The sequence below is a fragment of the Scatophagus argus genome, chromosome 6 (genome assembly GCF_020382885.2).
Source record: "Scatophagus argus isolate fScaArg1 chromosome 6, fScaArg1.pri, whole genome shotgun sequence".
Classification (NCBI taxonomy): domain Eukaryota; kingdom Metazoa; phylum Chordata; class Actinopteri; family Scatophagidae; genus Scatophagus; species Scatophagus argus.
Genome location: NC_058498.1, coordinates 17,785,681 through 17,801,318, shown reverse-complemented (window position 1 = coordinate 17,801,318; position 15,638 = coordinate 17,785,681). Strand labels below are relative to the sequence as shown.

Sequence of the window (15,638 nt, the reverse complement as noted above, 5' to 3'; positions counted from 1 at the left end):
CCCAGAACGCATCTTGTTATAAGGCTTCTGCCGATGTGTCGCTTGCCATTTCACAATATCCTCGAATTACACTTACCGTTGATATGTTACTTGTTCTCAATCCAACCTGTGAGAGAATGGGCTGCTTTTGGACGAAGCTTCGCGTCAAAGTAACAGAAACAGGGAATTTTATCCAACTTATTCTTCTTAGTTGTTTTCTCCACTTCCTGATTGAGACGGTGCCATTTTGAATAGCGAAAAAATATTTCCGCCGCTGTCGTCACGCGCAGTGCCGCTTGATAATCGCGAGCAGAGAACAGCCAGGACTTAAAATAGTTCATCTCAGAGATGTTTGGCACACCTAAACCAATGCTTCAAGTTATAATAGATCAATTTAAATGATTGGAGATAAGACACGAAATTAACCATTTACACTTAAGTTATCGCTAATAATGTCAAGGCATTAAATAATAAGCATAACAATGATCTCAGGCTTGATTAGTAATGTAAATACTTAGAAAAATATAAATCTACTGTTAGATTCTACGTATTTTGCACCTATAAATGAAAATTCTAGTCACACTGTGTTTTGGTTGGTTTGTGGTGAGGATACTATAGATACTACTATATACTATAGTATACTATAGTCGAACCTAGAGGCTTTTAAACCAACTATTAAAACTGAATTTTTTTTAAACGTGAATTATTTTAGATAAATGTATTGGTCAGATGATGTGATGATATCTATAAAAATCTCTAAAATAGGATAACCTCAGATTCTCAGACAGCTTTTCCACTGATTTTAGTGGTGAAAACAAAGAAAGCAAGGTGAAAAGATAATTTGTTACTAAATTTTTTAAGATGGATGAAAACCTTAATTTCATTCATTAATTATTATATAATTTCTTTTAAAATCATATTTAGACTAGCAGGGTTCTCCAGTTGTTCTCTCTCTCACTTTAAGAATCAGAAATCAGAATCAGAAAAGACTTTATTGCCATGTAAGTGAAGAGGTTTCACATTACTAGGAATTTGTCTTGGTGATTGGTGCATACATAGAACATAACAGTAACATATAATTGAAGAATAAAATAAAATAAAAAATTAAAAAATAATAAAAAATAATAAAAATAAAATAGAATAAGGTAACACAAAATAAAATAAGTGAAATAAATACTTTACTGGAGGTAGTTCAAAGTAAGGTAGTGCAGGGTGGAGTATAGTGCAAGTGGGTGAGGTACACAGTGCAAATGAACAGCAGGTGGACAGTGAATGAGCAAAATCAATTGCTAAGGTGCAGGGCAGCATGTTAGTCAGTTGGCGTTCAACAGTCTAACAGCACAGGGGAAGAAACTGAACTTGTGGCGTGAGGTTTTGGTACGAATGGACCGTAGCCTCCTGCCTGAAGGGAGATTTACAAAGAGTCCATGTCCAGGGTGAGAAGGGTCAGCTGTGATCCGACCTGCACGCCTCAGAGTCCTGGAGGTGTACAGGTCTTGGAGAGATGGAAGGCTGCAGCCGATCACCTTCTCAGCAGAGCGCACAGCACGCTGCAGTCTGTGCTTGTCCCTGGCAGTGGCCCCAGCATACCACACGGAGATGGAGGAGGCCAAGGGCCTAAATTTAGGTTGGTGCTGTTATTAACTATTATTAACTATTATTGTCAGCCCACTGCTAACCATAGATAATAATCAAAGCTAATGACCAACTAATGTAAAAAAAAAGTGCTCACTAGGTAAAATCAGAGATAACTTCAAAGAAAATGCATTGCACATCTGCATCATCAACAGATAAAAATAAATTAAGAGGAAGAATCTTCGAAGAAGAATCAACTTTTATTGGCAGTATATATATATTTTTACATACACACATACTGAATTTTACTACTGCATTTATCCCATCCTTAGTTGAACACACACATGCAACACCCGGCAAATTACATGCAGTGAAACACACACAGGTGCAGTGGGCAGCATCAAGCGCCCGGGGAGCATATTAGGGGGTTAAGTGCCTTGCTCAAGGCCACATCAGCCAGCTAATGAAGGGGGGGGGCATTTTTATTGCATTAATCACTCCACCACACCCAAATTTTTCCTGCCCGTCCAGTGGGGGAATCAAACCGGTGACCCTCCGATCACAAGCCGCCTCTCCAACCTCTAGGCCACGGCTGCATATGCATATCCTATTTTTATGTATTTTTTGGTTTTATGATTCCCAGTCCAACTGAAAACAAATAAGCTTTGTTACTGTTTCATACATGGTATTTCATTCAAATCACCTGGTCCACATCCAAACAGATAACTATTGCACAAACTGTATTTCATTTTAGATGCTAAGTGGAGTACATGTTCATCTTCCTCCTGTAGGTTGCTGTCCCATTTTGGCATCCATCTGTCCATTTCACGTTATTGAACGACAATGCTGGAAGAGCTCCAGTTGTTTCCAGCAAACACAAACTGCCACTGCTTTCCTGGTATAGCAGTCCCCCCTTTTCCCAACAAAGGAGGATGGTGGGAAGTAAAGTGGTGTGTGTTTGTGTGTGTCTGTGTCTGTGAGTGCGTGTGTGTGCCATGAAAAATACTGGCAGCATTGTGATTTTGTTTTCCCCGTCTGATATTGTTACATACATCCTGGCACATTTTGATTACACTTTTATAAGCCATCATTGAGGACAATATCAGTTAAGACCAGCATTGCGCTTGAGCTTTCACAGCTTCACTGTAACAGACCACAACACCCACAATAACAGCAGATACCTGGGATGTACCAGTTCTTAGCACAATGAGACAATTCTGATAATATTTTAAATAAAAAGCATATATAATGTTTTGTCTCCAAAGGACTGTAATTCCACTAATCTGCTTTTTCAGTTTGAATTTGGCGCCCCCTACTGGAATAATACTACATACACGAGGTTTGTAGTCTTGGCTGCTTGAGCAATTTTGATCATAAATGAGGAAGGTCCACAGAATTGTCTTACTTCTTATGTCAGAGCCAGAGTGGTTTGCTTTAACTGTGTTCCTGACAGAAAGCAGGTTAGCTCCTGTAAATGAGATAGATAGATAGATAGATAGATAGATAGATAGATAGATAGATAGATAGATAGATAGATAGACAGATACTCTGTACATGCACACGTATTTCAGAGGACAAGCCTGATGCATGTCAAAGACTTCCTCAGGAGAGAAGCAAAACTCAAACTGTTGGTCAGTTTGAATGATGGTATAGTAAACCCCTCTGCATTTGTTGAGCTTTTCTGGACCTATCAAAATCTCTTTTAATAGATTGACATTTTCATATATTTATATTTATATGTAGCCCTCTCTCCTCCTGTGGTCTTCCCTTCTCTTCTGCTTTTCTTCTACCTTTCTTATCCTTTTCTTGTCTCTCTTCTTTTAACAATTCATAATATATAATCATAAAATTCTAATTTTCTTTAAACTTTGCAAAAACTATCACAATCAACAGTCACATAGTCTTATTACACTTTTTAATAAATTTGAAAGTATCACAGAAATATTGTCTGACATTGATTATACCTACCCACAGCTGTTGAACAACCACAGCAATTAGTATTTTGAACACTGGTGAGTGATTGGCTGTCAAAGCATAAGAATATTGTGTGTGTGGTAGTCAGGAGTTAGGTGTGTGTGTGTATAGAGGGGATTATGCCTTGGTTTCCGTTTCACCTTTGGCACTGCCCATAAAGATAATATTGTAGTCACATCCATCCATTTCATACACATTGTTAGTATTTGTGAGTATACTATAAACAACACACAATACACTCATTTCATAAGAGTAACTTAAAATTGCATTGCTGTATAAAGAGGAATGTAGGCCTATTCTCTAATACGATTTATGTAAATCTCTGACAAAACCAAATTGCATAACTTTTCCCCCAAAAGCTTCTTTGTCTCCACTTCATTGTTTTCCCAGTAAAGGCCATGCGTGCCTCAGACCAGCTGTAATTTGATTAATCCACCAAAAGGGTAGCCAGACGGTAAGAGCCCGCTCAGCTTCTTTCCATTTTATTCAAAATTGCAGCTCTCATTTGGAATTTTATTTCATGACATTCATATAATTTAATTTAACTTCAAAAGATTTCTTTCATCTGTCCCAGTTCTCATAAATATATTGATGTCTTGACATAATCTGAATATCAGTTTGATCAAATATTGGTGTTGCTATTGCTCGATTACATTTTATTGACTTAAAACCTGATAAGTGTATTTGATTTCCAGCAATCCTGTGGATTCTGTAGGGAGGGGAAAAGACCAGCATTTGAAGAGATGGAGACCTTAGTCTTTCTGTTTTCATTTACTGCTCTTGGTATTCTTTATGCCATGAACACCATTCCTGAGTTTCAAGAGTGAGTAATTTACTGACCTCTTATGTCTTAATTTCTGTTTCTGGACAGCATAGATCCAAACTTTTCTGATTTGGGGGAAAACGCTGTAAATTACTGTTATAGATCTACATTAATAACTTATACAACCACAACACATGCAATTAATTGATATACTAACGTTATTGTATATTCTTATACAGTCAAAACTGTTAAAGTTATAATAAGAGTACAAGTTCATGTAAATATATTATAGCACAAGTGATCCTTCCTGTATGCTGGAATAGCAGACATTATACTTCACCACCACTAGAGCACACTCTAAGCTTAAATCTCAATTTATACCTCTGTCTGTATTAGACCATGTCAGCTTCACCAAGCCTTGACCGCATTGAGCACTACTAATTCCGTGATTTTCAGAGTGTATTTTCCAATTGTGTCTAAACTCTTTAAATGATTCAACCTGACATTTCTTAGGGCAAAGTGGGGAGGAAAAATAGGGAGGAAAAAGAAGGCAGTGAGAGGAGAGTTTGTGGAAATAATCTGATATGATGTTGGAGATAATTACTTTTCTGAGCTACAGGGGATCATTTTATTATTCAAGTCTTATCTGTTTTGTCTGTTTATTGGTATAGTGCCTTTATAGTATTATCTGCAGTTGATAATTGCATACTGCAACACCATAGGCTGAATAAACAGAGCTAGTGATAAAATAGATGTTCCACCCCTCCTTCATACTTTTTACCACAAGATATTTCTCATTTCCGACAGCCTGTTATACTCCTCCTGTGTGAATATCTCTGCTGGTTCTTTTTTGATTGTGTGGACACTGACAATCAATACAGACTACACAGAAGAGTTTGATAAATTGCTCTTGACATACAATATGCCTTGTGCTCTCCCACTCTGCAAACAAACAGTATTGTGTGCATAAATCTTCCTGCACTGTTGAATTCGAAAGGCAGCAAGGGAGCTTCCCTTTGCCCTCACAGCATTTGTTTTTCTTCTGAGCACACATTTTGAGTTTTCCAAGGATGTAATGTTATTTATTAGGAGATATCTCGCACACATTAATCTTTTCCAGTGTAAAGCATCAGTACCTTTGACCAGTAAACATGGAAGGCAGCGCTGAACTAACATGGCCTTAGCTTGCTGCTTCCCACACCTCTGTCTATGATTGATTATGCTTTTGTAAAGCTGTCCTTTTAAGCCACTGGTGGGCATAAGACCACAGCAGTAAGAGTTGTGGGATATTGCAGATATACGGTTTAACAAGGAGAAGTTGCTGTATATTAATGTATTTTAGAAGTATAAAATATGGTTTAATACATCATTCTGTTTGTCTTAAAAAAACACTGGACTCCTTGTTTTTAAAAATAATGTCTATATGAAACAAATTATATGCACAGAATAGCATATAATACAGTGACAAAAAGGCATAATTTTGCTTTTATCGGATTAATGCCAGCAACATAGAATCAGAATTTTCATGTCAGGACAGAGTGACACTTCAAACTCAGCAATATATTGTCAAAAGCTCTAACATCATATATGAGGCTGCTATGTAAAAGCAGCCAGAGATGGCTGGATGTCACGAGGGTAAATTCCACATGAAACTGCCACTTCACCAGGCCTTTCTGCACACACAAACTACCACACCAGCACAGTGATTGTTCTCTGCGTGTGCATCTACCACACAGATTTCCCCTCACGCATCTGCATTATTTCTCACAGTGTTAACTGTGGTGTCCTGCATGATTGTCATTCTCGCTGACTTCCCATTCATCACCATTTCCTAATTTAGCACTGCAGAAACAACTTCCATGGGAGAAACTAATTAGTGAAGAGAATGAAGCAGAAAATCAGAAAGCGCCGTGTCAGCCCTGAGATTGTGCTAAACGGACAATGTGTTGTTATTTTATTAACAGTTGAATTTCTCATCTTTCACAGGCCCTATGTGATCTTGGAGATTGGTGTTGCTGTGTTGGTGATTGTTTTTCTGTTTTACTTCCTCATCACTCGTGGCAACCCACCTAAAGACGCCTTATTCTTTGGTAAATAACACAACTATGTGCCTTTCCCAACTCACTTGATTTCCAAACACACTGAGGTCAATCAATACATTGTGCTGGAGCTGACTCCAACTCCCACTAAAGGGTTTCCAGAACTTTCGCTTGCAACACACTGTGTCAGAATGAAAACATGAACAGTGTTGAATGTGATTTCACCTGATATGTCGAAAGCTTCTTAGACTGACTGATCAGGCTCAGAGCAAAGCTTAGCCAGACTTTTCTGAAGCATGACTGACCCTAACCCTCTCCAGGCTAAGGACCTTCACAGCACTTGTATTTGAGCTATTCATTTGAGACTTGAATCCTTGATTGACCTTGAAAAAAAATCACTTCACAGTCACTGCTCATGTTTGAAGACCATTCAAACTCCATTACTGCCTTGCTCTGAATGAGTCATGTCATGAGGACTTTTGTGTTCAGTTTGGTGGTGTAGCAGCTTCTGCACCTTTTACACACCTTTAATTAAGCTTTTCTGCAGTGATTTGTACCATATTGTAACTTGTTACATGTACAACTATTGGTCAGAAGTGTTCTCGATTTCTAACTGAGGGTGTCTCTGCACACACATTCCTGAAGCTGATGCCAGGGGCTACGCTAGCGGGACAAAAAATACAGGTGATATGTTAGTAGTTGGTGCCCAAGGCCAGTGTTGTGTAGGAGAACCACAACAATGAGGGCAAAGCTGTTGCAGGCCCTTCCTCAGTGACAGAGAGCCATAATCCCCCCTGCTATCTCACCTGTTAGATGTGAGAGATAAACCTGGTTGTGCTGAGGATTACAGAGACACCGGCGCACAAGAGAGACAAAATGTGTGTGTGTGTGTGTGCATGTAATATGTGCCTTTGTGTTCAACGGGTGTGTGAAGGACAGATAGGAAGGATGTGATACAGCTGCTTTAAGCCAGGATATCTGCAGAGAGATGCCTGGGTCACAACACATTGTGATTCACTTTATAATGATACTTTGCAAAGTCCAGATGGTAAATCATTGTTATGGCTTTTACAGTTGTTCCCTATGAACACGCTCCATCTGTAAATCACTGATGCAGATGTCTCCAACATTTATGTGTGGATGCTCCTTTTTCTCAGTCTCTGTTCATTTCAGTTGTATTTGATAATACTGGTATACTGTCCGTCTACAGCTAACAGTGGAGTTCGTGTATGCATATTGAATGTTCCTGTGTGTCACACCTCCTCAGTGGGTATGTACAGTTGTGTAGAAAAGGTGTATTCCTTCATATGTTTTACCCCACATGCTGAGTCTGCCATAGCAGGCAACATTTTTCCAGTCATTTCATGCTGTACTGTGCACTGACAGTAGCTTGTTAAGGTTCGAGCTGCTTGACGTTTCCTGTGATCATCTGCTGAAAGTCTCTTGCAAGCCAATGTTTTAGTAAGCATGTGTTGTGGTCCAGTGTTTTGTTCACAAATTGCTTTGGTGATGCACAGACCTGACCTTCTGGCACCCACAATAACACCCTTGTCACAGGGTAAGATTGTAACAGCCATTTGAGTCTGGAAAAGGAGTTCTGTGCACACTTGTTCTGTGGTGACACATGTGAAGTAAAAATTTCAGCCCTCAAAATTTGTTACAGAAAGCACAAAGGAGTAGAAGCTTTGATGAAAGAGTCTGTAAGAAATATTGTCAGGGTCCTTTAGTGAAGGGTATTATTAAGACTCATATGGCACTCATGTGTTTATGCCGCTCCACACTCAAAATATTGACGGGTGGACAAGGACATTTCAGTTCTGCTGGGTTTTACACCTGAGGACAGATGAAGACTGTTCACAATGGACTCAATATCAATATGCCTCCACCCCATCTCACTGCTCTAGACTTCATTTTCTCCCCATGCTGTCCCATAAATCAATGGCTATCCAGCTGATGAAAATATTTTGAACTCAAAAATAGCAAAATAAAAAGCTTGGAAAACACTGGGAGTTAGTAAGACATTCAGGATACATGAGGTTCTGTGCTATTCTTTGCTAATTTGCTGCATATGTTTGTGCTTTCAAAGTATGTTGCTTATGCACAGTGGCTTCTGATCGTTTAGTCAAAGCTGTTCAACTGACTTTTAACGTGAGGCATTTTTGTCATGTTCAGTATCAGATAGATGTTTTTATTTCCCTGTGTTTTATCTGCCTTTGCAGTTTTTGCTGAATTTTCCTTTACTTGTGTGATTGACCTGACAAGCGCTTTGGAGTATGATGGCATTATCTCCGGCTTTATGGAATTCTACCAAAAGACAGTAGGTTTATTATTCTCATACCTGAAATGATGATGATAAATTGTGCCTGGTATACAATGAGAACAATATCTGTGCTTTGACTTAAAACACTTTTGAAAGATTATACAAGCAACAGTGAAGATGATTAAACAAAAATTAAATCAAAGCACAGAGCGCTCCATTTTTAACCTGCTGTCTGTCGTTAGAACACTATGTAATGCCTGTGTTTTAGGGAGAGCCCTATCTGGGAACAGCCTATGCTATCATGATGTGTTACTGGGATGGGATAGCACACTTTATCATGTACCTGGTGATGATCAGCAGGATAACAGACAGGTGGGTGATGATCAAATCAAGTCACACCAAACTCATTTATCTTGCTTCCCATCACAAAATACCTGTCTTAAATGAAGATACTGAGATCTGTCTAACACTAAGTGCATTTATCACATAAACTCTGGATAATGGCCTGAATAAAGTAGTATTCACAGAGGATCCTCTACAGTGAGGTTGTCATAAAGTGCTGTCAGTGAGATCAAGGGTTCACAGCGAGCACTGCTTTGGGCCAGGTACTATCATGGAAATGAATTCCTTTTTTAAACAATCTCAGACAGGAGAAATTGTGCAGAGCTTTGCATCATACAAGATTTGTACGATAGATGTGTGAGTTATAGTCCTACAATTATAATGAATTGTGACTGACTTTATCAAATGTGGTTTCCCCTCAATCTTACCTGCTATCTCTACAACAGTATAACCACTCTTGTGTTTTGGTTTCTCTTCCAGGAAAGCCTACCGTACCTTAGGTTTGTTCTGGGCAGGCTCTCTGTGTGCCAACATGAGTGTGTTTATTGCTGGGATAGTGACAGGTGAGCCTCATCTTCTATTCCCCCTCTACCAGTCCCGTGATGACAAAGCTTTAATCAAGTGAACATCTGCAGTGCCGTGTCCCATCAGTGTCACAGTTCGGCCTGCTAACAAAATAGACACAAGCCCCATGCCTTGCCTGCCATCACAACTCACAGAACAAAGCAGAAAACAGACTTAAAGCATCTGTTGTTGGTATTTCAAACTGCATACATAAGTGTCACAAGATCAAACTCGTCTGCAGGCATGTGTTGTTCTCTCTGTTGTGTTATTATAGACACACTGTACTGTATGCCTTTGCCTGAAGTGCCCTATGGAGGTTTTATCTGGAAGCTTAATTATCACTTTACATTGAGATGTTTATGTGTGTGTGTATGGATGTACAAACTGCTAAAATTCTCTTTCTTTTCTTTATAACAGGGAAATATGGATCAGAGATCCAACCAGCCTTCTGGCTCAACTTTCTCTTCCTTCTGATGCCTGTATGGGGAGCTATCACGTTATTCACTAAGCCTAAGGACAGACCATTGATCGGTGGATACAATGTAAGCCTAAAACAGAAGTGGTTTGACCTTGATATGAATTTGGAGAGGTTTAGTGAAGTAGTGTCTATGGAATGTATTTAATCAGGGTATAATACTGTGCATTCTTGTTGAATATGATGCAGGCCATGAAAAAGGGCAGCCAATTAAAATCATTTATATTCATGAGATGCTGTAATTTTCAGTGGTGTACAAAGTATGATAATAGGAACTGTGACATACTCTCCTGAATCTGGAGGATCATCAAAGTTGGTTAGCAAGTAGAACGAATTTAAGTACGCATTTCAGCATTTCAGTGATTACAGCTTGTTCACCACCTCCTTTTTCCATCATGAGTCAGTCTTACGTGTATAACATACAATAGCCGACTTTATCTGGCATTGTACAGGATCAAGATTATTTCAAATGGGCATTTGTTCCATCCTTAGTCTTGGGAGAAAGGTCTCAATTGAGCCCTCAACCTCCTGCAGCCTTGAATCAAACTCATGATAGCTTGGTCTTAGACATGTCTTGGATTTAGCAACTATAATCAGTACTTATACTGTATGTTAACAATGGATCACATGACTGCTTAGCTACAGAAAGAATTACCACCCAACTCTGCATAGCGCAGGTACACAGCTCAGCTACACAGAGCATTTTAGTCTCTTTCTGCTCACTGATTTGGTTTACTGGCACATAACTTCACTGTTTTCACTTTAATCATTGTCAGTTTTGGCAGTGGCTGCCAGCTTTTTTGAATCTCTGATGAGCTGACTGTGCTATCCACCCAACACAAAATGGTAGACAGGCAAAGTTGGTGATTAGATAGTGAAAGTAATCAAGCATTTAGCAGCTAGAGCCAAAAATACAGGAGTTGATGGAGAACAAAACAGAGTTAAAACAAGGTTGAATATTGGACTTGAATTCACCAGGTGGACATGAACATGATTACAAATGAAAGCTACCGTAATATTCCAGCTTTACTGACTGTGTAAATATAATGTTTGCCATACTTAAACAATTATAATGTGTAAATATTGTGTTTACAGATTGTTTCCTGTTGTCTCAGGTGGCCAAAAAAGTCTGTTAAAAATCACCTCCCTTAGTGCAGATTTGAAGGCAATGAAAACCTGGAAAGAGTAGTGTCATCGTCACATTCATTTATTTCACTTGATAGAACACAGCGCTCATTAAAGTGTTGATGAAAGTATTCTATGAAACCACCACCTTTACTAACCAGCTCTATACTGTACATTATGTTAACATATTCCCACAGGCCCAGCACGCTCAGAGCATGAAACTGATCTGGCGTCCCTTGGATTTGATCCTGGTGTTGCTTCTGTTAGCTGCCATGGCCTTCACCATCCTCAGAGGCTTGGTGTGTGTACACATGTTACTCACAGAGTTTAAGGCAAGGCTGTAATAGCAGTTTTAAAAGCCACAGCCTGCATGCTTGCTCATGCTTGCTCTCAACAGAAGGTGTTGAGAATTTAAACAGTATGTATTATTGTGTTTCAACAAGCAATACAACTGAGCCATGTAAGAATTTTGTGTTTATTTTCTATGGAGGATGGGACAACAATGTATGAACTGTGTATTTTAACATTAGTTGAAAAAGTATAGTTCAACATTTTGGGAAACACTCTTATTCACTTTCTTGCCAACAGGGGAAGATTAATAACTACTGTTATGGCAGCTGGTTAGCTCACTTAGCTTAACGCAAGACTGAAAACAGGAGAAAGAGCTAGAAAGATTCTTTTTCAGTGTAAAAAGTGCTTACAAAGAATTACAAAGTTCACCAATTAAATCATAGTTTAATACAACATAGCTGTAGTTTAATAAGTGGATTTTGTGATTTTTGGACAGTGTCATGTTCCAGTATTTATGCTAAGCTAAGCTAATCAGCTGATGGCTGTAGCTTCATATTTGCCAGACAGGTATGAGACTGGAATTAATCGCCTCATCTAACTTTCAACAAAAAAGCAACTAAGTGTGTTTGCCACTGATTTGTGATGTTATCATATTGAGTTGCATTATATTGTGAGGTGTTACTGTTATTTTGTCCACCCTCTGTAGGTGGCTCTGGACTCTCCACTAGAAGCCTGTTCTATCTACCTGAGGCACTATGAGCCATACCTGAAGGATCCTGTGGGCTACCCTAGGGTTATGGTGAGTGCTTTTTTCTCTTTCTGCCTCCATACTCAGCTTCTGTGTCTGCAGCGTGCTTTAAATAACCAACCACACAGGTAATGGACCTCTACTTTCATGGATATGACTTGCTGTGCTGGAAACTTGCCCTTATCACTTCCACTATTTTAGCTCACAGCTGATTACAGAACCATTTTTCATCGTTACAGCAACAATAAACAAGGGGCCGGCACATCTTTGTCTCTCTTAGAAAAGACAAAGATGTGTAACATGGGTAACAGATTATTACTGTGACTAGTGATGGGTCTGCTCCTTTTATTTTCTCCTGCTGACCCTACTCTGCTGTGGGTTTTGTTGTATTTTGTTCAGTGTACACAGCTTTGTCAATAGGTTATCCAAAGACCTTGTTGGGGCTGCAGTCCAAGCACAATTGCAAGCCATTGATCAGGCAGACGAACCACATGCTGAGAACTTGATAAGCTAATCCCTCGCCCAAAGACACCCATCAACATCTCAGTGGGTGGGAGGCGGGTGTGTGCACAGCATGTGAAAGTATGTCTTGGTTAGTGAATTTTGCAAATGTGTGTTTGTGTTCGTTGCATCGACTTACAAGTATGTGTGGTTGTGAGTAAATGAAATGAGTTTGGTTTGTTGCACAGGGTTACGCTGTTTCTGCAGCGGCTGACCTCCATATTCACTGATGATAACGAACGATATGTAACAGATTGCCGTGGCAATGCTAAAAAGACATTTCGACAAAAGATTGAAGGGCAATATATAACTGTCTTTCAGGCTCTGGGCTGAACTCATTAGAATTCATCTAGACCTCAGACCGAGAATAAAAAGAACCTGTTCAGTGGTGTAATTTGAGGATTTTAAAGCGGGTAGCTGGCTTTCATGCACCAAATAGTTTAAGTTGAAGGTCAAGAAGATTTCTATAATGAACCTTGTGTGAAAGTTGTAATTTGTGCTGAGGGTGCAAATTTGAGCAAAATACTTCAGTGCTGCACATCAGAACAATGTAGAGATACTGAGACTTTCCAGAATTTAAATTTGTGAAATCTTATTTTATTTTTTCACATTTGAGAGGGAAACATTGGACTTGATACTCTGTTACGTTTGTCTTCGCATTTGGTTGTCACCTTCCAGAATAAAATATTACATTCAGCATAGAGACCAGCCTGTCAGTCTCCTGTGTTTCCAATTCCAAGCCGGCCCATGTACGCCACACATCAGACAGCTGCGTAGGCAATAATGTCACAGCTGCATGCAGGTTTTTACCGTGAGTGAAGAAAACACAAAGTTCGCAATACATACAGTAATACATGTAAGACTAAAGTAAACAGTGGTTTCCTTTCCTTGGTGGGAGCAGTGAAAAATCCAAAGCAATTACGAGGAAAATGATGGACTTCATGGGCCTGGGTGATCAGCCGTTCTCCATAGTTTAGAATAGAGGCTTCAGAAATGTGATAAATTACATCAGCCCTGGCGAATGTATGAGCACACTGTAAAATGATTTAACTTACATTTGTTTTGTTATATAAATCTGCTCCACCTGCTTTTGTTTGGCAAAGTACAATGCCAGATAAAGTTGTTCATTTTCAGTTAACTGATAGTTGAAGCTCTTTCCAGTTGCTTTATTTATTTTGAGGGGAATTAAGAAAGTTTAATTATTTCTTTCAAAGTTGATTGTTGTTTGCTTGTGCTGTCAATTGGCATGCCACTCTTACAAAAAATTCGGAAATCAGCCAAGGAAATTGCAATGGTGCACCTCTTCAGGATGAGATTATATTAAGGCAATAAAAAGATTCACTGTTAGCTGATACTTACCTACCTTTTATTGATAATACTTGTTAACTTTTACATACTTTTGTTGCATTTTTCAAGTATTTTTCCAAACTTGCAGTGCAACTTTAATTCAGCAAATTATTCTGAGAGTGTTTCTATTTCCACATTCAAAGCAGTCCTCTCCTGTATTCGGTGAGAGCAGGTGAAGTGCAGTGTAGGGCTGAGGAGAATGAGGATGCACTGTATTAATCGTCTGCTGGAGTGTTGGTCAGGTCCCAACAACAACATGGACTGACAGTGATGGAGAGGAAAGTTTTTTGCACTATGTTTAGGATCCACAATTCATATTCACTGGAGAATACTCTGTAATACACAGCAAACAACTCACCTACTGTGTGAAACTGCAGAACCCCATAATCTACATATGTTGTCAAATTCAGATCAAGGTTCCAAATTTGCAGGAAAAGCTGTTGGAAAGGTTCATTCAGATCAGATACTTTCCACTTTAAACTAAAATGTTGGTACATTTGTTTTTGTTTTTTTTTTTATAGATGCTGCACTTGTTCTTCTATGGACTACCTCTGTTGGGTGCATTTGTGTATGGGCTCCTCAAGCCTGGGTGCACATGGATGTCAGACTGGACTATGTTCTTCGCTGGAGCTGTTATCCAGGTAGCGCCATGAAAACAAACAAGTGAAACTGACTCTGAATACAAAGTTTGAGTTTCAGGTGATGCATACTGAAGTGGGTTGCTCAGGCAGTTTGTTGTGTTGCATTAAGTCATTGTGATAATTACTGCCTCTGATTGATTAAAGTTTTCATCGACAGTTTAAGTTAAGTACAAAGAGGTGTCGTGCCAATTAAATTCCTTGTAGTGAGCTCTCATCCTGCTAATAATTACCCGGACCACAATTATTCTTTCAAGCATATTTTCTGTAATAAGCAAAGTGGTGACACTTTTTTCATATTAATCTGACAAAAAAGATTAGAACCATGAACCGAGAGGAAACACTTAACTAAAGCCTTCGCTCCCTGTTCGTAAGAGGCTGCAGATTGTAAGCTTCTTAAAACTGTGCATTTCCTGTATGGTGGCTCTTCTTCCCTTTTAGGATCACTGTCTGTATATTTTAACAGTAGACTAATTACTATGGAAGAAAAACTCAAGGTAACTCACTCCCACCAAGTTAATCCTCAGGAGCGTTTGTGGAAATAAGCAGGTTTCAACTGACCTGCCATCAGGGTGAAAACAGGACAAAACAAACAATAGCGGAAGTATGATGAAACAATCTTATATATGTCCTCATTTCTTTTTCTTTCCTGATTTCTTCTTTCCAGTGCCAGTGGGCCCACATCGGGGGGTCTCTCCACCCTCGTACTACAGCTTCGTTTCGTATTCCAAATGATGCTTTCTGGTCTGTGCTGGCAGCTAACTTGCTTTATGCAGCCACTCCCATCCTGGTGGCCTTCCGGGTTCACAGTAACCCCTATTTCTTCTTGAAGATCGCTCCTTTTCCTGGGCAGACAGGATTGCCAAACAGCGAGGAGAAAGATACCAAGTACAAAGACAAATAATTAAAGAATCCTTAACCTTGTCTTCCCTTTTAGTTCTAGTTAATTGCTTGATGATTCATGAAAATCTGTTTTATTTCAAATGCCATATTTCGAAATGCCATAATACAAGATTA

General features: G+C 39.2%; 2 protein-coding genes across 4 annotated transcripts in view; one reads left to right on the top strand and one right to left on the bottom strand.

Annotated features, from left to right (window-relative positions):
* The window catches only part of si:ch73-63e15.2 (protein strawberry notch homolog 2), a 56,174-nt gene extending 55,922 nt beyond the window's left edge, over positions 1–252 (bottom strand). Inside the window, exon 1 of one of the 2 annotated variants that reach the window (XM_046391273.1) lies at positions 77–252. The gene's annotated coding sequence lies outside the window, so the exon portion shown is untranslated. The remainder of the gene's footprint in view (positions 1–76) is intronic. The other variant, XM_046391271.1, reaches the window with a different exon arrangement.
* Positions 253–2,247: 1,995 nt separating this feature from the next.
* tm6sf2b (transmembrane 6 superfamily member 2b) lies at positions 2,248–15,638 on the top strand. 2 transcript variants are annotated; one of them, XM_046392935.1, is made up of 11 exons: positions 2,248–3,982; positions 4,224–4,351; positions 6,278–6,381; positions 8,550–8,647; positions 8,859–8,962; positions 9,413–9,495; positions 9,914–10,038; positions 11,294–11,395; positions 12,094–12,186; positions 14,505–14,624; positions 15,289–15,638. In XM_046392935.1, exons 2-11 carry the CDS (start codon positions 4,272–4,274, stop codon positions 15,523–15,525), a joined length of 1,146 nt encoding a protein of 381 aa, XP_046248891.1. In that variant the 5' UTR covers positions 2,248–3,982; positions 4,224–4,271; the 3' UTR covers positions 15,526–15,638. The 2 variants fall into 2 exon arrangements, with proteins under 2 accessions (XP_046248891.1, XP_046248892.1); XM_046392936.1 differs by lacking the exon at positions 2,248–3,982 and having other exon boundaries at positions 4,041–4,351.

Excerpts from the sequence above, each read along its gene's own strand:
- tm6sf2b (XM_046392935.1), top strand. The coding sequence starts at position 4,272 with ATGGAGACCTTAGTCTTTCTGTTTTCATTTACTGCTCTTGGTATTCTT. Across the intron at positions 4,352-6,277 it reads ACCATTCCTGAGTTTCAAGA|GCCCTATGTGATCTTGGAGA; the intron begins GTGAGTAATTTA and ends CATCTTTCACAG. Across the intron at positions 10,039-11,293 it reads CATTGATCGGTGGATACAAT|GCCCAGCACGCTCAGAGCAT; the intron begins GTAAGCCTAAAA and ends ATATTCCCACAG.